This window comes from Onychomys torridus, chromosome 2 (genome assembly GCF_903995425.1).
Source record: "Onychomys torridus chromosome 2, mOncTor1.1, whole genome shotgun sequence".
In the NCBI taxonomy this organism is placed as follows: domain Eukaryota; kingdom Metazoa; phylum Chordata; class Mammalia; order Rodentia; family Cricetidae; genus Onychomys; species Onychomys torridus.
The window spans coordinates 77,287,839-77,312,987 of NC_050444.1; the positions used below are offsets into that span (position 1 = coordinate 77,287,839).

Consider the following 25,149-nt stretch of genomic DNA (forward strand, 5'->3'; position numbering starts at 1 on the left):
GAAGAATCAGACTGAGTGGTTACTTACCTAATTGTAAATATTTGGGAGAAAACTGAAAATATTACTCATTCATTGGTGTATTCTTAAATGGAACACACCCCCAAAGCTAGGAGATTTACATACAAATTTCCATTGCCAGGCATATTTAGGTTCATATTTCCTTAACTACTATTTTCATGAAAAGGAAATTATATGCAAGTCATCTGTTAAATAAAAACACAAGGAAATCCAACTTGAAAGTACACAAATTGCTCATTAAATAATAAGATAGAGTAAGAAAACCAATGCAATTTAAAACATGTTTAGGCCGCCATGTAACATGCCAGTTGCTTAACTAATCTGAGTCCTGTATTCTTAATGGTATAGAAAAGCTAAATTAAACAACAATTCGTATACATTCTTAACAATTCATATAATGTTGAGTAGAGGAGGCAAGGCTTAATAAAAGATCCAGGAATCCTTTCTACAAACTAAATTACTAAAAATTCAAGGGTAAGTATGCCTGTAACACACACAATGTTTTATCTCTGGGTTTAAAGTATACAAGAGGTCAGAAAAAAGAACCAATCCTGGCAGTAACCTTTCATGCTCATAGTGTGTGTGTGTGTGTGTGTGTGTGTGTGTGTGTGTGTGTGTGTGTGTTTATGTATAAATACACCCCCATCTGTCACATATGTACAAAGTGTATATACATATAAACACACTGAAGATTATCAACCTGTTCACTAAATATGCAGTTCTGTTTAGAGAGTAAGGATGTACAATAATCAATTACAGTCACTTCAGCATGTGGCCTCGTATGCTGGCTCTCACACATTGTTTCACTATATGAGAAAGATGTGTCACATGTATAAAGCATTCTCAGGCCTTTATGATACTTTTTAAAAATTTCTACACAGAAATAAATTACTCTAAAGCATAGAGATGTTCACCACAAGAGCTGCTCAATAGTGAAACACGTTCATGACTGCCAGACCTCAGGCAAAAGCAATCTGTAATTTACCTAGATTGGTTCTTTACTGTTACCTCTTTTGTGCCAACACCAGGAAACACATTAGAACATAAATGTGTAAGGATGCCACTATGATATTCAGTTATAACAGCAAACCAACTATAAATCATGTTTAAACAAAGTACTCACTAACTTTGACAACTAGCTATGAGTAAGTTACTGGCGATATGATTTACAATGGCCTGGATAGATAGTATGCCCATGACTAAAGCCACTGTGGGAAAACCAGAGTCTAGGGGCCTAGCCCAGCCTACTTCCTGTTTTTGTTCAGCTTGAAAACTAAGAATGAATTTTTCATTTCCAAAAGCTTTTAAAAATCAATATAACATTTTGGCATCTGCAAAGTATATGAAGTTCAAATTTCAGTTCTTTTATCAATGTGCAGCACTGCTTATTCACTTATGAACTGTCTGAACTTTTCTTTACAAGGAAAATTTAAGAAATCCCAGGATAGAGCTAAGAATGGCATTCCACTTCAGTGCTAACATCACTTAAGACCAAATCCTGAACACAAACAGTAAACTTGGATTGCAAAAAATAGTATGAATATACTGGAATGGAAATCCATCCCTCAGTTGTCAAACTTTCTGATTTCTTTAAGGACAAAAAAAAACAACCCAAGGTAACTGAATGAAGTTTCTGGATTTTGTCAGAGTACATGTTTAACCACAGTGGGACAAAAAAAGCATATGGAGTTCCATGTGCTAAGACAGACCATGGTTTTAAGAAAATCATGTTTGAAAGCTAAGGAAAACGCACTCTTCCAATCATGTCCAATTGACACATTAGTATGAAAAACATTAATAGTACTAAACATGAGCTGGGGGTGTAGCTGGGTGATAGAACACATTGCTAATGTGTACAAGGCCTTGGGTATGACCATCATTACTGCAAAGAAAGGAAGAAAGGAAGGAAGAAAGAGAGAGAGAAGAAGGAGGAGGAAGAGGAGGAGGAAGTGGAGGGAACAGAAGGGAAGGGAAAGGTAGGGAAAGGAAAGAAAGGAAAAGAAAGAAAAGTACTAAAATGACTGGTAAAAATAATCAAAAGGTTTTCAGCAGAAAATAAAACGATACAAAACAAGTATGTTCGGTTCCTCAAATACAGCTGTAAGAAGTCCTCATAGTTACCATAAAGGGGACAGGTGAAGGCACCTTGCTGAGTTGAGAATGAATAGCGGGCTCTGTTTAATGGAAGTTTTAAAGACTTGGCATGAGGGGCAGCAAGTCCTAGGGCTCCCTCGGCCCCGCTGCCTCCTGCATGACAAGGGCATTGAACTAGCATCTCTAAAGTCTTGCCAGCACTGCTAAATTCGACCTCAGTTTTTCCTTCTGTGAAGCTGGATTAATAACAGGTGCTTCCTCTGGTCAGTGGGATTGAAAGGGTTAATCCACAGGGAGCACTTAAAGCAGCACTACATAGATTTGTCCGCCGCCCTCACATTTCACTTGGGCATTTTACCAAAAAGCACTGATAGGCTTCTCCCTCAGGACAATCACTGTATAGAAAATGAAAACATATTGTCAGACCTGGTGGAGCATGTTTGAGAGAGCAGCAGCCAGGAGTCAGGAGGCTGCAGAAGGAGGATTGAGAAGCCCTGTTGAAAGAGAGAGAGGATGAATCGAGATAAAAGTAGGAGTGGCTTAGGTAAGAATGGATGAATTCAGAGTCTGTAGGGCTTTAACATGTCTATCAGTGGACAGTTCTCTGAGATGATGGCCAGCTGTTGTGATACCTCCCTTGTCTGAAATCTTATTTCAGGACAACGATTATTGTCTAAAGTGCCAACTGATGTCCACTGAAAGGCAAAACCACACCGTCACTAAGGATTCTGTCATTTATGTTTTGGAAGACATGGTTGGATCATGAGTAGTATATATAAAAAAAAACAAAAAACATTTGCTAGTCAGATAAAGTATATAAAAGAGATTCCTCTGGCCCAAGTAAACTCATAACATCAGGGCAGTTTCGTAACTCGGTCCATCAGTCTGCTGAGTCCCTACTAAGAAGGAGCATCAGGTACAAGGATGAGGAGAAAGAAATGGCTCCTAATGAGGGGGGTTAGCCAGCAAGAAGCCAGAAATTGAGTAAATTCTGACATGAGTGATGAAGAAGCCCATTGGGCTACAGGAGTGCTGAGTCAGTCCAAAAACTACATAGTCCAGAAGACTGGAAGAGAAAGAACTAAGTTAGATAGAGCCTGACAGCTGAGCTCATCATCCACAGGAGGGAAGACAGGACAGGTGATAGACAGAGAGCAGGCTAGAAGAACTCAAGGCCCTTCAGACTCTCTTGGGACAGGCAGTGGCCCTGAAGAGGCAGAAGACACTGGAGCTTAGTAGAGTTGCTTGTATGCTACTGTAAGGGCAAGGGTAACTCTGAACTTTCCAAGCTAAATATACAGAGCTGGTCACTAAAGTCGAAAGACTGTGAAACTGTTACTTGATTTGAAATATATGTAGAAGGGAAATGCCACTCATTCCTACTTTTAACTGAAGTCTCTATTTGCTCTGCTATTTATAGATCAACTACATACACATAAAGGATATAAAAATAGTGGGCTTCTTATTTACAACACAGGTGTCTCTATATACTCCCAACCTAACTCCTAAACCAGCTACGAATGCTGAGAAGCTGATGTGCCTGCCATACCTGAGCCAAACTTGACCCGGATCAGAGGGCTCAGTGAAGAGGCAGTTGTAGTCAGGTGGAGCCACCAACTGGAACCTTGAGTTTGAAACTGGGTGTGGGCAGTGTCACAATGTAGCAATACGGACTTTATTTTGGCACCAGTTCAGAAGAATCTGAATATTCTCCCCACAGTTCACCTCTGACATGAATCTTGGGAATGGGTTTAGAAACCATAGTCTGGTGTTGCTCATCTACAAAGTTGGAGCCACCTTGGAAGCCATGGGAACAAATCAGAGAATTCTGGAATGCCACCGTGGGAATGGCGTACAGTAAGTGCCCACAGTGTCTCTCCTCTAGGTAGGCTACTAGCATGGGTATTTGGACTAAAAGAGTATCCGGCTCTTTTGAAAACGGAAACATAGAATTGAACATTTTTAATGTATACTCTTAGTGAATTTACCTTAGGCTCTATTCTTCCCATTTTTGCTCCTGATGTCTACACTTTTTAAAAATGTTCATGTATGTTTTCCTTAAGATGACCTGTCTGTCATAATGCATATTTAATTATGCTTAATGTATGCTGACTTGAACAACACCATTGGCTAGAGCCATCCATGAACAATTTAGTACCAAAAGAGAGCAAATTCTAAGTACTAAGAATTCTCCTATTTTTATCATTAAAGAAATTCTACATCTTCAGGAATATTCAGAGTTCTATTTTCCACCTAACAGCAATATAAAACTGTTTTCTCATAACTACTCGATAATTGAGAAGATACTTTAGATACATACAAACCATTTGCTTATCACTACAATTTCTCCCACATTCCCCATCAACTGTGTGACTATCTAAAAGCATTTATGCTTCACAGAAAAGTTCTCAAGAGGCTGATGATGCACTTGTGACATCCTGTAAAGGTCTCCACAGCAATATGCAAAGTAAACCCTCTTGTGCAGTACTGCTCAAAATAAAGACTGCTCTGAGATACATTTTCCAGCTAGCTCTTTCTTTACCTTGCTATGTGTTATCTGATCATGTTAGCCCAGGTTATGAGAGATGTAGACCAACAAAAGGCAGCCTTTGTTTGGGTTTAAATCCCAATCGGTATTATGACTCTCAGTTTTACCAAGCCAATGCACAGATATTGTAAAGCTCAAATAGAAAACATATCTGAAGTGTTTGCAAACGATTTAAGTACTTCCCGAAAGCAGGGTTGCCTCGACAATCCTGTTTGACTAGGAGAAAAGCTTGTTCTTTTTTTTTTTTTTTCCAAATATGTTGAAATCACGACTTTTTTTTTTTAAATAACAGAAGCTAAAATGATACAGGCGATTATTGAAAAATATATACTGAAGGCTTGGCACTCCATGTAGTCTGCTGGCCTGGCCTCTGTGGCTAAGGGGTTCCCATCAGCAGGTAGAAGGTCAGGGCAACAATGAGAAGCAAGCAAAATGGTGAGGAGAAGGTCTGGTAGGCAGCCGACGGCATGAAAATGTCTTCGTACTTGTAAATACTGACAACGCGCTCTGAGGCCGGCGGGGAGTCTATGTCATGTCGGGTGATGGAGCCTTTAACACAGAAGTAGAGGGAGGGCAGATCAAAAGCCGCACAGAGTTAAGACAGAAACACTACAGACGGTTTTCACTGCTAAACACAGACACGGTGCTTAAGATGTGCAATCAGGCAGAGTCATCAGCAGTTGATGGCGCATGTGACAGAGAACACAGAAATCGTGTATCTTTACTCCCAAGGGCAGTTTTTTATTCATCTGAAGTCATCCCTCCCTCTCCAGATCAGAACAACTTACTGGTATCTCTGTTCTGTGGCTGCCAGTTTTAGTATTTATACTTGCAGAAAGTGTGTGGATTTCTATTTGCCTCTAATAAATTTAAACTCCTCAATATGGAATAGTGTAAAACTCTTAATTTTTTTTAAAGATTTATTTTAATTGTAATTGTGTGCACATACAGAGGCAAAAACAGGGTGCTGGATCTCCTGGAGATGAAGTCACTTGATGTGAGTACAGGGAACTGAACTCATGTCCTCTACAAGAGCAGGGTGTGATCTTAACCACTGAGTAATCTCTCCAGCCTCCGGGGGGAAATAAACCAAAAAAGTATATATATATATAGATTGAGCAAATGTTACTAATTTTGCCTCCTCAGATCTTTGGGGGATGGGTGAACCCAAATGCTCTATTACTGAGCTACCTCCACAGCCCCAAATCTTGTAGCTATGGATCAGGAATTCTAGTCCAGACCAAAGTCTCCCACACAAATGGAAGTCCTCTTTCATTGACTGTGGGCTATTAAGGGCTAGCCAGCCTTTGGCTGGAGAGATGGCTCAGTAGGTAAGAGTCCTTATTCTGCAAGCCTGAGGACATGAGGTCCTAAGTTTGAGTCCCCAACACCCATGTAAAGAGCCAGACATGGCTGTGTGTGTGCATAACCCAAGCATTGGGAAGCGAAGGTATGTGTCTATAACCTGGGCACAGAGGCATCAAAGACAGGTAGAGCGGCCAGCAGGCCAGCATAGCCCAAAAGGCCAGTTTCCAGTTCAGTGAGAGACTCTATCTCAAGAAATAAGGTGACCGGGCACTTTAATCCCAGCATTTGAGAGGTAGGTGGATCATAGAGAGTTCTGGGATAGCCAAGACTATGCAGAGAAACCCTGTCTCAGGGAAAAAAAATAAAAAAAGGGGCAGAGAGTAATAAAGGAAGACACTCAATATCTTTCAATATCTTACTCTGACCTCTAATCACACATCTGTACACTCACATGAATGTACCACAGGGGTGGGGAGAAGAAGAAAGAAGGGGAAATGGGAGGGGAGAAGGGGAGGGCAGGAGGGAGAAGGCAGGGGAGAGGAGGGGAGGGGAGGGGAGGAGAGGGAAGGAGAGGGGAGGGGAGGGGAGGGGAGGGGAGGAGAGGAGAGGAGAGGAGAAGCTTCCCTGGCCAAAAGGGATTGGCATGCAGGATGCCTGATTTTCTAAAGAGTAGGGAAAAACAGTTTGGACAGGAGAATGACTAAGGTACCAAGTCCTCGGATGAGCTTTCCTCTACCTGGCCACCAGAAAAAGGGAGGAAGCATCCTTGTGTGGGATGCTTAAGGGCTGATGGCAAGGTCAGCAGCAGAGAGTCTGCCCAGAATTCAAGGGTCTCTGCTTTAACCCTCAGCACTAAACTAAAACGATAAAATAAATGGTAATAAGCTACTTTTTCCAAGTTACGTGCTATGGTGCACATCTGTAGTTACGGCTTCCAGCAAGAGAACTACGGCAAGAGAACTGCTTGAACCAAGAGGGTTTTCTTTCTTTCTTTCTTTCTTTCTTTCTTTCTTTCTTTCTTTCTTTCTTTCTTTTTTCTTTTTTTTTTCCTTTTAAACAGGGTTCTTCTGTGTAGTCCTAGCTGTCCTGGATCTCACTGTGTAGACCAGGCTGGCCTCAAACTCACAGAGATTCATCTGCCTCTGCCTCCTGAGTGCTGGGATTAAAGACGAGCATCACCATGGCCAGCAAGTTTTTTTCTTAAAAAATAAAAAATAAATAAGCTGGGGGTGGAGGGTGGAGGGTGGGGGGTGGGGGGTAGGTGGCACATGCCTTTAATCTCAGCACTTGGGAGGCAGAGCCAGGCGGATCTCTGTGAGTTCAAGGCCAGCTGGGTCTACACAGAGAAACCATGTCTTGAAAAACAAACAAACAAAAAAACAAAACAAAACAAAAAATAAATTAAATGCTTAATGAGGTAAAGTTGATTAGGCATATCTGACTTCCTTATCGTCATATTATGGGCATATTAAAGCTGGGTTAGGGAAACTGAGGCATGATAGTTCAATGCAAAGGCTTCCCTAGGACTAGAGCTCAGTTAGGGTGGAGTGTTTTTGTTGTACAGTACTAGAGATTGAGCTCAGGTTCATAAACATGCTAGGCAAATATCTTCCACTGAGCTATAGGCCCAGCTTGCCAACTTTCTTTTATGTTTATTTTTTTACTTTGAGATAGGGTCTCAGTAAACTTTCCAGGCCTGCCTTGAACTCATCCTGTAGCCCAAACAAGCCTTGAACTTGTGATCTTTCTTCCTTGGCCTCCAGAACAGCTGAAATTATAGGCCTGTACTACCAGGCCCAGTTTGCAACAAGGGGGCATTTTACAGCCTTTCTCTGAGGAAGCTTTGCCAGACACAGCAAGCAGCTGCTACACAAAGTCTCCCAGCTGGCAGGGAGCTCCCCCTCTCCATAGGGTCCCGCTCACTCTGTACCTAACAGCACCTTGCTCACTGGTCCTTGCCTGACCTTATGCCACACACCTCAAGTCCGTGACTTTCTTGAAGGAAATGGAAGCTCTAGCCCTTCACACTTTAGCCCAAAGTTTATGCTAAAAGACAATAACAGGACAGATAATAGCCGACAGTGTTGGAAAGGGCCAGCATGTGGGGCGGGGGTCGGTCTGTTTGGCCTGGGAACAATGAGAAGAGGAAGCTGGAGGAGCTTATCAGGCAAAGCCAGATGCATATGGATCCCTCCACATCTGGAACTTTAGACTCTAAGAAGACAACCTTCTGAACAGATGAGAGTCCTGTTATCCAAGGTTCCTCTCTCTGCTTTCAATGACCATAATCTAGTATGGGGTAGCAAGATATTTTGAAAAAGAGCGTAAGATTATATTTTATATGACTTTAATGTAACTATGTACTGTTATGACTGCTTTATTAGTATATTAGTATCACTATTATTAGCATCACTGTAAATCTCATATTAAATTCTAATTTATACATTATGTATAGGGGCGAATATGGAGTTTCAGGTAGACGCTGCAAAGTCCCAGTAAACATCTCCAACAGATGAAATGGGACTACTGTACAGCACTTTTCAATTTGCTAAAGCAATTCTACATAACTATTTTCACCTGCTAGTCAATAACCTTATAAAGCAGGCATTGTTATTGCCCCCACTTTAGATACAAGGAAATGAAGTTCGGATGTTAGATAACAGGCCCCATAGCTACCCAGGGGCAGAACCAGCACTAAAAAGTCACATTTTCACATACCAATCTTATCGTGTGAAATGAATTCATCTCTCCAGGCTAAATTATCATTTATTTCCCGGGACACTAAAAGGACTTGAAGGTATCATTGCAGATCCAGTGGGGTTACTCTGGGAAATCAGCTAATGAAAAAATATCCCAAATCTGGAGGCATCCAACTCTTTTCTCAATAGGCAATGGGTAAGAAGGGGAAGGGAAGGAGGAGGGGGGACTGTGTACTCTTTAAATCAGTGGAAAGAAATGGGGGGATGGGAACAGGCCAGCTGAAGCAACAGAAAGCTGCTGAACACACAGTAAAAACAGACGTCGAGTTGGGTACAGTGGTACACATCAGTAACCCTAGCCACTCAGGAGGCCGAAGTAGGAGGACTGCTCTAGCCTGAGCAATATCGTAGACACCCAGCTCAAAGGAAAAGAAAAAGCAAGGAGGAAAGGCAAAGGTCCTAGTTGTCAGACTGAGAGAATGAATTCTCCCTCCGCTCCTGGTCAGGCTGTTAGGTCCACTGACCACATGGAAGGCTCACACCATGACTTGAATTAAGCAACCTCTATAAGGTCTCTTAGAATGCCCTTGGGTCTTTGATAGGAAACTACTGGAGAGCTTCACCACATTCACATCATCCCCATTCCAGTATCATCCTGGAACTTATTAGAAACACGGACTCTCAGCCCCCACCTCTAACATACCAATATAGCCTGGGAATTATTATGCACCTTAATATTTGAGTGCTGAAATATAGGGCATTTTGATTGATTTGTGACCATGGGAATAGTCACAAAGTAAGAATTTATGCTTGCTATCAAGCTCTGGAGAAATCTCTGGAGACCACCGTTTCCTCTTCAGGATGTTCTTATTAAACAGGATGATGGGTAAAGGAGTTCACCGACTTTGGAGTCTGAAAGACCCAGGATTGAGTTTTATATCTACCATTAATTTATTGTCTACCATGAGGAAGTTTCTTGTTCTCTATAAACACAAGGGTGGTGACGTCTAGACCTCTGTAGGAAGAGGTGAGGAGTGAATACAAACATCCACACTCCACAACAGACAGATGATGGCTTCATGGAGTGCACATTCATCCTGTGTTCTCACATGCCCTAGCTATCATGTGTGCACTGTGTCAGGTGTCCCCCTGCACTGTAAGTTCCTTAGAACCTTCTGAAGGAAGGACTCATATTTCCTTTTCCTTGCAGAATACACAGTGTGACTCCACTTAACAATGAGCATGAGCATGATGGTGACTGGTGTTCAATGCAGAGGATGAAATGCAGGCTTACCCTGAATGGCCGGACCCCAAGCAAACAGGTAATACCAACTCAAGTGCAGATCTACAATCGTTTCATCTCTGGGAACATTCACAGGGCGCTTAAACCTGCAGGTGACACGATTGTTCTCAAAAACTCCTTCTTCATCTCTGGCAGGGTTTCGCTGAACCTCCTTTGCCCACTGTCCCACATTGTAAAAGTGCTGTATGCGGACCCTGCCATTGTCATCATGGACGCAGGCCATGACATCATCACCACCCTACCAGAGAAAAAGGTTGAGAAGAAAAGAGTTAAAAACTTTTCACTCAGAAATATATCCCATAGCTTCTGTAACTAGAAATGTCATGAAAATGATTTTTATTTATTTTTTAAAGATTTATTTATTTATTTATTTATTTATTTATTTATTTATTTATTTATTATGTATACAGTGTTCTGTTTGCATGTATCCCTGCAGGCCAGAAGAGGGCGCCAGATCTCATTACAGGTGGTTGTGAGCTACCATGTGGGTGCTGGGAATTGAACTCAGGACCTCTGGAAGAACAGCCAGTGTCCTTAACCTCTGAGCCATCTGTCCAGCACTGAAAATGATTTTTAAATACCATTAAAAACCCTTAAACCAGGCCAGTGAGATGGCTCAGCCATTAAGGGCAACGTGCTTGCTACCGAGCAGGACGACCTGAGTTCGATCTCTGGGACCCACCTGGTGGAAGGAGAGAACCAACTCCTGAAAGTTGTCCTCTGACCGCCGCAAGTGCACCACGGCACGCACACCTCCCTCACAAACAAATAAATACACGAATTTTAAAATCCTTTTTAAAAACATCTTAAACAAGTGAGCAGAGTAGCATCACTATGACTGACATCTGGGGCCTTCCTGCTGGGATGAGTTGGAGGGTGCATTCCTGCACAAAACCACACAAAGTGGCCTGATGAGCAGAGCCAGGCAAGTCCATGTTGAAGCTCATTCTAACAAAACAAAACAACCTCAGTTATGAAAAACTTTCCAAAGTCATCAGCTAATCCATTCATTAATTTAAAAGGCTCAGAAGTGATTATAAAGCGAAGAAGACATGACCACTAAATGCAATGATGTTCATAAGCAGAACTGTGCTGGTCAATCACATTTGGAAACAATGTATTTGACAATACTATCCTATGGATCGCAAACTCTGGATTTAATAAGTAAACCACATAATGAAAGACAAGGTCCTTGAATTCAAAGGAAACCTCTTAAATATTTGAGGTTAAAATGTCACGATATCTGTAATGATTATTGAAGTTTCCAGAAAATGTTAATCCTAAGTAGTTAATCAGCAGCAGCATTGGTAGAGAACAACACACAGACAACAAAACGTTATTTGAGAAAATGTTCTGGAACTAGGAAACGGTGGTGACTTCACAGCAGTGATTGTGAATGATGCCGCTGAATTATACACAGGAAAATGGTCAAAAATGATACCATAATAAAAAGGCTATCAGGCACAAGATATAGAGACAGAGAGATGGGGTAAGGGAGCAGAGTTTGAGGAACTATCTCTGTAGCTTATCTGGAGGTTTCACTTTGTGTTTTTTTTGTTTTTTTATAACAAATTAAAAACATTAAAGATTGGTTGATTGTACTGTTTCATGGAGGCTATGGATGATGGAGGAGGCAGTGTCTGGAGCCTGTGAGGTACGCCATTTAGATAGGAACCCAAAGTTGCTATTAAAATAATATTAAATCTAAGTTGAAAACCATTCCATAAAAATTCAAGGTTATTAAAAAGAGAATCCACATTGCTATTAGTATACATCATCGAGTTTTTGCTTTTTAATTTAGTCCATGCTTCAGTGGAGAGAGGAGAGGAGGGGCCTGTACTTTATAGATATTACATTTGAAAGGCTCCCTAGTTATCTGTTATCTGAGCCCTAAAACAACCCATTCTTTTTCTTCCTCCCTCCTTCCTTCTGCCCCTCCCTTCCTTCTTATTTTCAGACAGGGTCTCACTATGCAGTCTCACTATGGTCTAGAGACTGAGACACTCCTTTATTGGGTTGATTCACAGGCCAGGGCTGAGACCGGCCTGCAACATCCCTCAGCACAGCCCCACCTACTGGCCACTAGAAGAATGACATGCTGATCTCAGGAGCTGCTCCTTGGGACCCCACAGGGGCTCCACCCCACATGAAGAGAAATACCAAAGTGAATCCATGACAGGGAGAGTAAGAGAAACCCCAGGGGCTCCTGTGCCACCACTCCACATCCTGAGGTGGTAACAGTTAGGGACTTCAGGCTTTGCTTCCCAGGCATCCATGGAAAAATAGTCCTCTGTCCTGTAAAGTGTGGGCAGCTTGTATGTCAGGGACGCTGGTACCTTGGCTTAGTTGCAGGGAGTTAGTCTATTATCATGGTGTGTGTGTGTGTGTGTGTGTGTGTGTGTGTGTGTGTGTGTGTGTGTGTGTGTGTGTGTGTGTGTGTGTGTGTGTGTGTGTGTGTGTTATGCCACATGAATGCAGATACCCATGGAGGCCAGAAGGGGCATCAAATCCCTCGGAGCTAGAGTTAAAGGAGGTCATCAGCCACCTGACATGGGTGCTGGGAACCAAATCCAGGTCCTCTGGAAGAGCAGCAAGCAGTCTGAATTACTGAGCAATCTCTCCATCCCAAGTGATACTTTCAAAACCCCACAGAATGAGCCCTCCTTATTCTGGCCACTGCAAGTGCCTTGGTCTGGGCCTCCCTCCCTCGCCTCTTCCCTTTATCACTCCCTGCTCATGCCTCAAAGTCAGCCAGATGAAGAGAATTGGCTTGAGACTCCAGAGGAGCGGTTCTCAACCAACAGGTCGTGACCCCCACAGGGATCACATATCAGATATTTATATTACGATTCATAGCAGTAGCAAAATTTGAGTTATGAGGTAGCAGTGAAATAATTTTATGGTTGGGGGTCCCCACAACATGAGGAGCTGTACTGAAGGGTCACAGCATTAGGAAGGTTGAGAACCAGGGTTCTAGAGAATCAAGGCAGCACACACAAAGGCCCTGGCTTAAGAAAGGCTGGCAGCTTGGGGAAGGCCCTACATAGTTGCCTGGCTCCAGAGGAACCAGGTGTCAGAATACAGCAGAGGTGACAATACGACCCCGGCCTGGTCTACTGGTGCCTGTCCCTTTTCTTGCCACTGATCTTTCTGAGGTACAGCTATTTTCTGGCCAATGGATACTGTGGAAGATGAAGCTCATTGAATTTGATCCGTCACTCCCCAGTAACAATAGTGGGGGTGGTAGTCTAGTCAGATACACACACCATCACAGGGCCTCCCAGCAGGGAGGGTGCGCTTCCTAGCCATTTCATTCTGGGATTGGCTGTGTGATGTATTTGGGGCAATAGGATGTTGGTAGATGTGACCTGAACAGAGGTTTGGACTATACCTCTGGCTACAGTACTGTGATATAATGAGAAATCATATTTGGTCTCTGCCCCAGTTCCTGAAACTCATAGACATCTAATAGTGTGAAGACTGTTTTTTTGTATGCTTATAACTAGTGGCTAGGGGACCCTAGCTTCAGACTGGAGTTGGTCTCCAGAAGGAGGACCAAATGACAGTAGAGGATTGAGAATTTCAGCTCCCCTCCACCCCCCCCTGCCCCCCCCCCCCGTGTCTAGGTTGAATTATCACTCATGAGCAATGATTAAACAATATATCCAGTTGTTTGAGGCCAGCCTGGGCTACAGAGTGAGTTCCAGGAAAGGCACAAAGCTACACAGAGAAACCCTGTCTCGAAAAACCAAAACCAAAAACAAACAAAACAATATATCTACATAATGAAGTCTTTATAAACCCTCCCAAGAGGATGCTGGAGAGATGGCTCAGAGGTTAAAAGAACTTGCTGCTGTTGTAGAGGGCCTGGGTTTGGTTTCCACACTGGACAGCTCTCTCTCTCTCTCTCTCTCTCTCTCTCTCTCTCTCTCTCTCTCTCTCTCTTTTTTAAAAATCCGAAAGAAGGGTCAGGGACATGACACAGTTGGTAAGCTGCTTGCCTTGCGATGATAACAACTGAGTTTGGATTCCTGTAACCGTGTGGAAAGCTAGGTGTGGTGGAGTATGTCTGCAATCCCAGCAGTGATGAGATGGACTGAGATAGGTGGATCCTTGAAGCTCACTGGCCAGCCGGCCTAGTCTACTTGCTGAAGCTCCAAGCCAGTGAGAGACCAGCTCAGATAAAAGGTGGAAGGTGTCTGAGCAAAGACACCCAACGCTGTCCTTGACCTCCACACTCAAGTGAACACACATGCATGCCCACATTCACCCGAACATGTACAACTACATACAGAGACAGAGACAGAGATGCACACAGAGATAGAGAGACACAGAGAGACACACATACACAGAGACACAGAGTTTGTATGATATTCCTGACTGCTAATTACCCAAAGGAGCTTGGCGGGTGATACTCCCTAAGTAGGCATGGAAGCTCCTCCCTCACTCCCCTATACCTTCTCCATGTATCTCTTGCATTTGGCTGTTCATTTACTTTGTTTTAACATCCCGTATTATAAACAGTTGCTGGAATTTGGATCTCAAATGTCTCCCAAAGGCCTTTGTGTAAAAGGTTGCTCCCAGGCTATGGCACCATTGGAGAAGAGTGGGAAATGTGAGGGATGGGGCCTAATGGAAGGAAGTTAGACAGTTGGTGGTGTGCTTCTGGTGCAGATATTGGGATTCTGGTTCCCCTACACACAAGGTTAGAAGGTTTCCTCTCCCAAAGACTTCCTATCACAATCTACTATCTTAGTACAGATCCAATGCAATGGAGCCATGCAACCATGGATGGAAACTTCAGAAATCAGAGCCAGAAAAAAACCCTGGTGTCATTGCTGTTGAATATCTGTCTGTTTTCCTGGTTTTGTTTTTGTTTGTTTGTTTTGCTTATTTATTCACTTGGTGGCAGGGTTGGGTGATGGAATCCAGGGCCATGTGCATGCTAAGCTAAGCAAGTTCTCCGATGCTGAGCTACATCCTCTGCCTTTAAAGCCTTTTGAAAAAACGAATTAATCATTTGTAAGGCTGATGAACACAATGGACGAATGCAAGGAAAGGGTTTCCCTGAGATCTGGCAAATTAATGAAGCTTGAGAGGAAGTCACAGGAACTCAGATGTATAGTCAGTTCATCAGATCACAAACTGGCATCTACAACGGAGCAGTCTTGAACTAAACCCTTACTTTGTGACATTTGCCACTGTCTCCACATAAATTGTGTCAGAACCAATTGAGGTGGAGGACACCTGGCTTGTGTCCACTGGAGACTTGCCTGGTGCGTGCATGCATGCGTGTGCGCGCGCGTGTGTGTGTGTGTGTGTGTGTGTGTGTGTGTGTGTGTGTGTGTATGCGCGTGTGCATGCGTGTGTGTGTGTGTGTGTGTGTGTGTGTGTGTGTGTGAGATGGGATAGAGGAGAGGGAAATAGCTGGTCGCAGAGGTGTTCTGTACTGAGTCTGTGAGAATAGAGGAAAAGCATGCTGACTCTCTTACACTGGTCCTTCACTGCTGCCTCTGCTATGAAGAGAACAGGCCTTGGTGGCTGCCCCTTCCAGACTAAAGCACACACAGGAAATCAAACTCAGCCCATGGACTTCAGCCAAGCCCAGCTGAGCCCACAGGAAACAAGCTGAACCCCAGCCAATCCACACACATGTGAGCAGGGGATACATAACAGTTGGCACAGGATATGTAGTGTGCAAAGTAATGTGGACAGAGCTGATCACTAATGCAGCACAAAACACCCTGTATTCTAATAACAAATCTTTCCACTAAAGCTTGCTTGAATTAAAGGAAAAATATTTACTTACTTTTATTTACGTGTACATTTATATGTGTGTGCCTGCATAAGTTTGTATGGCATATGCACTATGTGCATTGTGTGCAGATACCCACTAAAGCCAGAGGGTATCTGATCCCCTGGAACTGGAGTTAGAAGCGGTTGTGAGCTGTTTGATGTGGGTGCTGGGAACTGAACCCCAGTCCTCTGTAAGAGCAGTGTGTGTGCTCTTACCTACTGAATCATCTTTCCACACTCTGAATTTTTTTTAAACTTGCAATTAGAGAGTTGTGGCTAACACAATGCTTCTACTTCTTTGATTAATTCATTTTTTCCCCCAAAATCTAAAGACAAACAACAAAGTAAAGAGAAAAGGCAGCTTCTATCATGATTTGTGTCTCACCATCTTCTTGTCTGAAGAGAATCCAACTGCTACCCAACCATCCGTGTCTGCACTCAGCTCAAACTCCACATCAGCCCCTATCATCCGGTAGCTAAGGAAGTAGTCACAGGTCTCCGCATTACAGCCTGGCTTGCCGTATCTGGAGGATAGGCCAAAAAGAGACATTTCTGCTTCTATGTAGTTCAAATAAGAAAAGAGAACACCTACTGTGCAACCCAAGGCGCTGAGCAATGCTATTAACTACATTAGATTGTTGCTTTTCAGGATTGGAGAAACACGGGTTCCTCGGGAGGGACCATGGATAGGAACTGCTCCACTTTACATGAAAACTGGAGTCCAGAGAAGGGAAGGGGCTCAACAAGATTGATAACGAAGTCAGTGTCTGCAACAGGCCTTGAACCAGGTCTCTTCTTCAAGTTAGAAATTTGCCCAGTTTTTCTTAATTAAAATATATACCAACTATTTTCCCTTATAAGTTTTCATAGGTAAAATATCATAGGTTTAGAAATAAAAGCAGAAATCCTGAAAGCCACAGCATTTGTGTGATGATAAATGGTACAACTTTCCTGGAAGCAGTTTTCTGCAGTGGTGCAATGGTGTGTCCAAGTATAATAATAGGGTCTTTCAAGTTGAATGTATCCTTATGATTGACACAGAGTGATGGCCTAACTCCTGAAATTTCATCTCTTGGTTTTCTGCAAAAGTCACACTTGTACAAATGCACCATGTGAGAATCTCATCCAGTATCCACTGAACACAAGTATGTGATTTATTTATAAAATTTACTTGATGTTAATACAATCACAAAGGCAGACACAAAAACCTAACAGTATAAGGTCTTTGTCTAGATGGGAAGATTATGCACACCTTCATCTTTTTAGAGAGCACCTCAAGAAGAAAACAGAAATTTCAAATCTCTTACAGAGGAACAAGTGAGACAGCTCAGTAAATAAGAACACCTGCCACCAAGCATGGTGACCTGAGTTTGCTCCCTGGAACTCACATGCTAAAAGAGAAAAAATTCCAGCAAGTTTTCTTTTGACCTCCACACGAGTGCATGGCATAAGTGTGTACACTTACATGTGCATATGCATACACATACAGGCATGCACACAAAATAAAGAAAAATGTAACAAAAAACCCTTACAAATGGCTTATTGGATCCTTTAGTAATTGGAAGCCCCTAGCAAAGGATCATGTTATTCCACCAGTGTCAGGATGGTGCACAGTGTTGCAGTGGGGTGTGTCTCCCTGGTAAAGCATGTGCTTGTGATGCACATGACCCTAGGCATGAGAGAGAGTGGGAAAGGAGGGGGAAGAAGGGGAAGAACGAAACTCTATCAGTGGGTGAGAGGATAAAAGCATAGACCAGATGTCTGTAAGAACGAGCCCCAGGGTGCTGAAGTGTGATGAGGAAGGAGACATTAGCAGAGATACCCAGGCCAGCAGGGAAGAGCTAAATGGCAAAGGCAACCTGGACTGGGATGGAACAAATGAAGGGATGGGGGAGGGTAAAAAGAGCGGAGACGTGTGAAAGATAAGCCACTCGAGGCCAGCAGGCTATCAAAATCCTTTCTTTTCTCAATATATCTCACCGCCCCAGAATTAAACAGTGCTGACCATTTTGCTCAATGATAACAGTATTGGAATTTTGAAAAAGTCTTTGAAAAAGACTTGTAAGCCAATCAGGCTTGAGGCCCCTGTAGTTGATGCTTGGCTCCTTAAACTTTGAGCCCTGAACAATCACCAGAATCAGCATCTTTAGTGCAGGTTCATCAAAACCTCTATGTGGGAAGTTTCTACACTAGCACTTTCTACCAAGCCAATTCACGTTCATTCCTTCTCATTTTCTCCCTCACTCTGTCTCCGACTCTCCCTCCGTCTGTCTTCTCTTTGACACAAGGCTTTTTCACTAGGTAGTCCAGGTTGGCCTGAAACTTGTGACCCCCTTGCAGCAGCCATCTGAGTGGGAGATTACAGACATCTGCCATCATGTTAGTCTGGAACCCATCACGTCTTGATGGAATGCTACCAATAATCATATAGGGACTTACTCAAACTAAAAGCTACAATAACCCTTGTTAGCATCAGGCAGAATCCACAAGTCATGACTATTTTGAAAAGGAACTGTTGGGGCTGGGACTGTAGGTCAGTTGGTAGCATGCTTACCCAGTATGCACAAAGCCCCGGGTTCAGTCCTTAGCACCACAGAAACCAGGCACACATTTGTGATGCAAGAACTTGGGATGTGAATGCAGGAGAGTCAGAAATTCAAGGTTAACCTTGTTTACACGAAGTTAAAGCTAGTCAGGGCTATAGGAGAATCTGCTTGTCTTGGATATTCTTTTGTCGATTTGACACAAGCTGGATGGATCTGGGAAGGGAAACCTCAACTGAGAAAATGCCTCCATCAGACTGGCTAGGCAAGTAAGTAGGGCATTCTCTTGATTGACAACTGACGTGGAAAGGTGCAGCTCACTCTGGGTGGTACCAGCCCCGGGCAGGTGTCCCCGGTGGTATAAGAAAGCAGGCCTTGCAAGCCGTGAGAGCAAGAAAAAGGAACAGCACTCCTCCATGGCCTCTGCTTCAGTTCCTGCCTCCAGGTTCCTGCCTTGCTTGAGTTCCTGCACTGGCTTCTCTCAATGGTGGACTGTTACATAAACCTTTTTGGTTATGTCTTTATCACAGCGATAAGAAGGAAATGCCCAAACTGAACACTAGCCAAGCATGGTGGTGCACACTTGTAATGCCAGCATTACGGAGGAATTGGGAGAAGATGATCCAAAATTCAAGGCCAGCAAGACCCTGTATCAACAAACAAACAAAACCCCCAAACACTGGGTTTTTTTGTCTGAGTTCTCCATAACTTTGTGGAGGTTCCAAAGGGGGACAGGCCCAGGTGCCCACATAGCAATGCATGTAGATTTAAATACCACCATGAGAAGTCAGTACATTTCTGAGCCTTAATTATCTGATTTGAAGCTGTACCTACCTAAAGCATCCTTTAGTTCTTCCGCAGTCTTCCACTTTGATTTTGGCAAATGGGTCCACAGGAGGAGCAGTGGGGAAAGGGTAGCCTGGGCAGTGAAAATCAATAGGGGTTGTAAAAATCCAGTAACAATTTTTACAATGAGAATTCCCAAAATGCATCGACTAGTTTCTATCATCATCGTTAGCAACATTTAGGGACTTAACAATGGTCTCTGATGAGGTCAGAAGATCCCCTTCCTGAGGGGAATGAGTGTGTTCTTATTTCATTTTCAAGCAAGCAACCGGGGACCTTGAGTGGGGACCTCATTCTAACCACTGGCTCATCACTGTTCCCTTAGGAGTCAGAAAATCTCAACTATAACACAGTGCATATGCTCTGGAGGAAAGAGAGTTGACAAGGGCCCAGCTTTTAACTTAGCACTAGGGGGATTCCACTCACATATAGAATGGAGGTTCCCATTTCATCTCTCTGAACTACCACTTACGCATATACTAAGTCCTTCCCACACATAGCTTCCAGCATTGTCCATCTGAGATTACTTACACCACAATGCATTTAGGGAACCCTAGAGAGTAAGGCCATGGAGACCTCCAGCTTATAGGGGAAATCATTTTCACCTAGGCTAATTACTCCATGTATGCGGGAGCCATACATGCCTCACCCTGTGTTCTCTGCCCTGCATGACGTTTGGCACTGGATAGTGAGTAAATGACAATCAATGATGAAGTACAAGCTTCCACAGATATGCCTAGGTCATGTAAACCATTTCTTTTTTATTTGTTCAGGGAAGTTTTATTTAGTTATATTAGCGTTATACTTCTCACAAATGTTTCCAGGCCATGCTCTCCTGGCACAAATCTGTCTGTCTCTAATACCACAGAGTTTGAGAACTGGATCAAACAACAGCCCTCTTTTATCACCCCTAAGTAACTGGGTCAAACGCTTTGGTTCTAGTTTTATCCGATTTTGTGCTAAAACCTATACTTTTTTCACTACTGTTGACAGCATCCTGCCTTGGACCGGCTTGTTTTTCTCAGTATTTTTTGAGCAGCTTGTCCGTGCTACAGATTATAATAAGTGTCTTCACTTGTCCCCTTACTATTACTTGTCACGGAAGTTCCAAGGCTATTTTTCCCCAGAATATTCAGCCAGGAGTGCAATGGCTATTTCCTTATATGTCATTAAGATTCTAGAGATGACCATCTCTTCAATCTTACTTCTGACTCAAGTTCTGCATCTTCTTCCTTCGATATCTCTCTGTGTATGTGTATGTATGTAAATGCATGTGTGTATATGTGTGTGTGTGTGTGTGTGTGTGTGTGTGTGTGTGTGTAGAATTAAGCTCAGGACTTCACAAAAGCTGGGAAACACTATCACTGAGCATCACCCCCAGACCCCCTCTTCCACTTTTTAGTCACACATGAGTCCTTAGCCATTCACAGCATCAGGAGTAATATTGGCTTATGATAGATTTCCAGTTCAATAAATACCAGTTGTCATTATCATCCCTGGGTCATCATGGCTACTAAAATGTTATAAACTTAATAGATAACCAGTAAGCATTGGGAAGAATTTTTTAAAAAGGAAAATAGGTTTCTAGACAGCAAATAAAAAGCAAGTTTTAGAACAGACCTTATACAAATGTTCTGAGAAAGTTCATTAGGTTCGCAAATGCCTCACTAACATTGATTTTTCTATCATTTTGTATGTTCTCAAATAAGACCAAATAAGAACTTGTGTTCTGTGAGCTGAGCTTACACATCCAGTTAATACCTGCCACCCAGTTTTGTGTATTGAATTAATGGTTTGGGCAAACATTTTACCACTGGGTTACAGCACTAGACTGTAGGCACTATTTATTTATTTATTTATTTGTTCATTCATTCATTCATTCATTCATTCATTCACTTATTTATTACTTTGTAAGATGTCCAAAAACCCCAGACAATTTGGGCTTTGTCCCTGATTCCTGGAAAAGACACCCTAGAGCAGCCGTTCTCAACCTGCAGGTCACAGCCCCTTTAGGGAGTCAAATGACCCTTTCACAGAGGTCGCCTAAGACCATCAGGAAACACAGATCTTTACATTATGATTCACGACAGTAACAAAATTGCAGCTATGAAGTAGCAATGAAAATAACTTTATGGTTGGGGTCACCACATGAGGAGCTGTATGGGGGTGTCCCAGCACTAGAAGGCTGAGCACCACTGCTCCAGAATCTTGGATTTCTAGTAGTGGGGGCATCTTTACTCAACATGAGCCCCTCAGAGAACATGAGTTTGTGTGAAGAGATAAGATGCATGTAAATACATTTGTTTAAATAAAACCCTCCCAGACTGGGACATGTAAACTGTCTCCTGATGTGCCTTGGATTTGATGTCCCCGCAGGCTCTTTTAGCTGTTGTTGCTGTTGTTGAACACTTGGTCCCTGCTGGTGGTACTGCTTTTGGAAGCTGTGGAACCTTTAAGGAAGCAAGGCCTAGCCGGCAGAAGGAGGTCACCAGGAACAGGCCTTTGAAGAATCCTCCCTTCTCTCTTTCTGGGTTCACTGTGACATGAACAGTCTCTGCCACTCACTTCTGATGCCCTGAGCTGAGCTTGTCTACCATGTCTACTCCCTCATGACAGGTTGAAACCATAGGGTTAATACATCTTGCCATCCTTAAGCTGTTTCTGCTAGATACAGTGGTCACAGAAAAGTAAATGACACACCTCTACATGCTTGCTTTCTCCAACTGTGAAAACATAAACATCTTCACCCATGTTTCCTGAGGGTTTTAATCTAGGACATTTTTATTGTGTAACCCAGGAGAAGCATGGCCAGAGTGCCTCTCTAACTGTGCAAAGTTTGTGCAGATTACTATTCTGAACAACGACAGTTTGCAGTCCCCTGGGCACCACATGATTGACTGCCCCAGTTTCTCCACATCCCAGCTCGACATGAGATCATTATTATTTTCATTTGGATCTCCCTTAGCACTGATAGACACAAATGTCTCTTCATATCTGTATTAAGCACTTGGGTTCCTGCCTCTGTGATGTCTATTTCTGTAACCTTTGTTTCCTTTATTATTTGGAATCCAAATTTTTCATAGAAGGTTGTATACATTTCATAAAAATATTGGTTTCCTATGTTGCTATTTTTTCCTACTGCCTTCCCACCAATTTTGTTTTTCTATGTGTTTGTTTTCTGTGATGCTCTTTTTTAGACCCAATATTTAATTTTGATGAGGTTAAACTAAGTATTTCTCTTCTTTTTGGTTTTTGCTTTCCTTCTCTCTCTACCACAACCCCCAATCTTTGTTTTTTGTTTTTTTGTTTTTGTTGTTGTTGTTATTGTTGTTTCTTGAGACAAGGTTTCTCTGTGTAGCCCTGGCTGTCCTGGAACTCTCTCTGTAGACCGGGCTGGCCTTGAACTCACAGAGATCCACCCGCCTGTACCTGCTGAGACTAAAGGCATGTGCCACTACCTGGTGCTTTTCAGGATCTTAAGGGATCATTTTCTATCACATCAGCATGAGACATTTCTCTCATTTTCACTCACTAATGCTGTAGTTCTCTATCAATAGCACAGTGAGAGCTTTGACCCACTGGGAACCTACTCATTATCTAATGTGAGGTAAGAAATCAATTGTATTTTTCTACTCATATTGATTTGTTTGGGTTTCTTTTTGCTTTATTTTCTAAGACAGAGTCTCACTGTGTGTCCCTAGCTGACCTGAAACTCCCTATGCAGACCCATCTGGCTTGAAACTAATTCAGAGAGACCCACCTGCTTCTACCTTCAGTGTGCTGAGATCAAAGGCTCGTGCTATCATGTCCAGCTCTACTGAAGTTGAATCTATTTTTTTTTCTCCACATAATTTGTGAAATAACTCATGCTTTCTCTAGTAATTTATGGTAACTCCTTTCCAAGCCATCAGTTCTTTCATGAAACGGAGTCTATTCTAGATTTTCTGTTTTGTTTTTGATTGTTGTAAGCTAGGACCATGTTGTTTTAATTATTTTGCTTTGTAATGTATCTTGATTACCTAGCAAGGAAAAACTATCTCACCAGTTTGTGGGACTTAATTCTTCCATACGAATTATAGAAGTCATGTGTGAAGTTCACTTTCAGAATTGTACCAGACTTCTGTCTGGAATTGTCATGCATTTGAGATGAATTGTGAGTGGATGAAGAACTGGAATACTCATAATATCAGGTTATTCTTTCCAAGATTGTGGTTTATCTGTTTATTCACATTCTTTATATCCCTTAATAGTTTAAATTGTTTCTCTCTATAGATAAAATCAGACATTGCAGAGCTCTGTGTACTTTGAACTGTTATCTTGTTTTCTTTTGCATTCTCTAGCTCACTGTTGCTGGTGAGGAAGGGCTTTGGGTTCTCATGCTATCTTCTAAAAGCTTTCCTAAAAAGTCCAAATAAGCAACAAAATGATAAAGGCCATGTAATGTACCATTCTTTGCACATGGAATGTCCACAATAGACAAATATTGAGACAGAAGGCTTCATGGTTGCCAAGTGCTGAGACAAGGGAAACATGAAACATCTGCATGGTGTTGGTTCTGGGAAAACATGACTTCTTTTCAGGGTGATCAGTGTCCTAAATATGACTGTGGTAGAGCTGCATAATCCCTGAGGACATACTTTAGAACTATGTCATAGCATGCCTTAAATAGGTGCATGAACACACATATGCCACCATGCGCCTATGGAGGTCAGAGGACAGCTTGTGGGAATCAGTTCTTGGGTTGTCAACCCAGTGGCAAGTGCCTTTACCTGGTGTGACATCTCACCAGCCCTAATGCCAATATTTTGACATACAGTGTTTTGATGGTTCAATTGGAGGCTTATGTTTTCCTCTTTAGCTCTTTGGTCAATATTTTTTTTTTTATTGGTATCATCACCCATGATCCTTTTCTTTCTTTTTTAAGGACTGGGGATCAAATGGAGAGCTTTGAGTGGCAGGTGAACACTCTGCCACTGATTAATATTCCCAGTAACCCCTTTCTATGCTTTTGCTAACTTCAAATTTCATCTCACCATAGTCAGAAGACATCTATGTATATGATAGAGATTATTTGTAATTCAACAACTTGCTATAATTTAATTCATAGCAAATTTTAGAGGATCTTGCTGAGTGTTCAAAAAGAGTATGGTTCTGTATTTGTTTATATACTCATTTGTCTAGTACTATTTATATAAGTCAAATAATATTTATCTTTTATTGTTAAAATTTTATTTTTAATGTTAAGGGTAGTGCGCTGATTTTAAAAGATTTTGTTTTGACATTTATCTACATATTTAATTTATTTATTAATATCTATCATTAATACATGTATAATAGATAACTAACATAGAATAGATTACTGTTTCATGTGTTTGGAAGCACCGTGCATGTGTTTATTATAGATATGTGTGTATACATTATATATATAATATGCATATGTATGTATCAATAGTTACTTTTGAGGTACTGAGTAATGAACCCAGAGCATCATTCACACTGAGTAAGCACTCTACTGAGCCACATCCTCAGCCCCGGAAACTTACTTGTTGGGTTCCTGATTTATTGTTTCTTTTCTCAGTGTATGACATTATTTGTCCCTCACATTCCATCTTCAATTACGTTCTGTCAGATTTTGTTATTACCTCAATTTCCTTAAAATTCATCTTTGCCTAAAACAACATTTTTTTCTTGCAATATATTGGTATAGTCCATATATATTTACGTACATGATCAAAACTCAGCTGTAATACCTCTTTCTCTCTTGTCTGTCTGGCACACTAATAAAGTTACACTGTCCCATCAAATGAGCAGAGATTATTTCCTCTTTTCCTGTCCCCTGAATTATGCTCAGGGCACTGGTGAGGTGGTTCAGTGAGTAAAGGTGCTTTCTTGTATAACCTGAGTTTGATCCTTGTAACCCGTGTAAAGGTGGGAAGAGGAAATTGTCTCCACAGATTGTCCTCTGACCTCCACACACGCACCATGGCGCTCATA

The 25,149-nt window shown here is 42.2% G+C and overlaps 1 protein-coding gene across 1 annotated transcript in view; it reads right to left on the reverse strand.

The window, feature by feature from the left end:
- Positions 1-2,024: 2,024 nt before the first annotated feature.
- The window catches only part of Frrs1l (ferric chelate reductase 1 like), a 31,225-nt gene continuing 8,100 nt past the window's right edge, over positions 2,025-25,149 (reverse strand). The window contains exons 2-5 of the mRNA XM_036179106.1: positions 19,144-19,228; positions 16,152-16,290; positions 9,962-10,208; positions 2,025-5,209 (exon numbers count right to left, since the gene is read on the reverse strand). Coding sequence (XP_036034999.1) covers positions 5,037-5,209; positions 9,962-10,208; positions 16,152-16,290; positions 19,144-19,228 — 644 coding nt within the window. The 3' untranslated portion in view covers positions 2,025-5,036. The remainder of the gene's footprint in view (positions 5,210-9,961; positions 10,209-16,151; positions 16,291-19,143; positions 19,229-25,149) is intronic.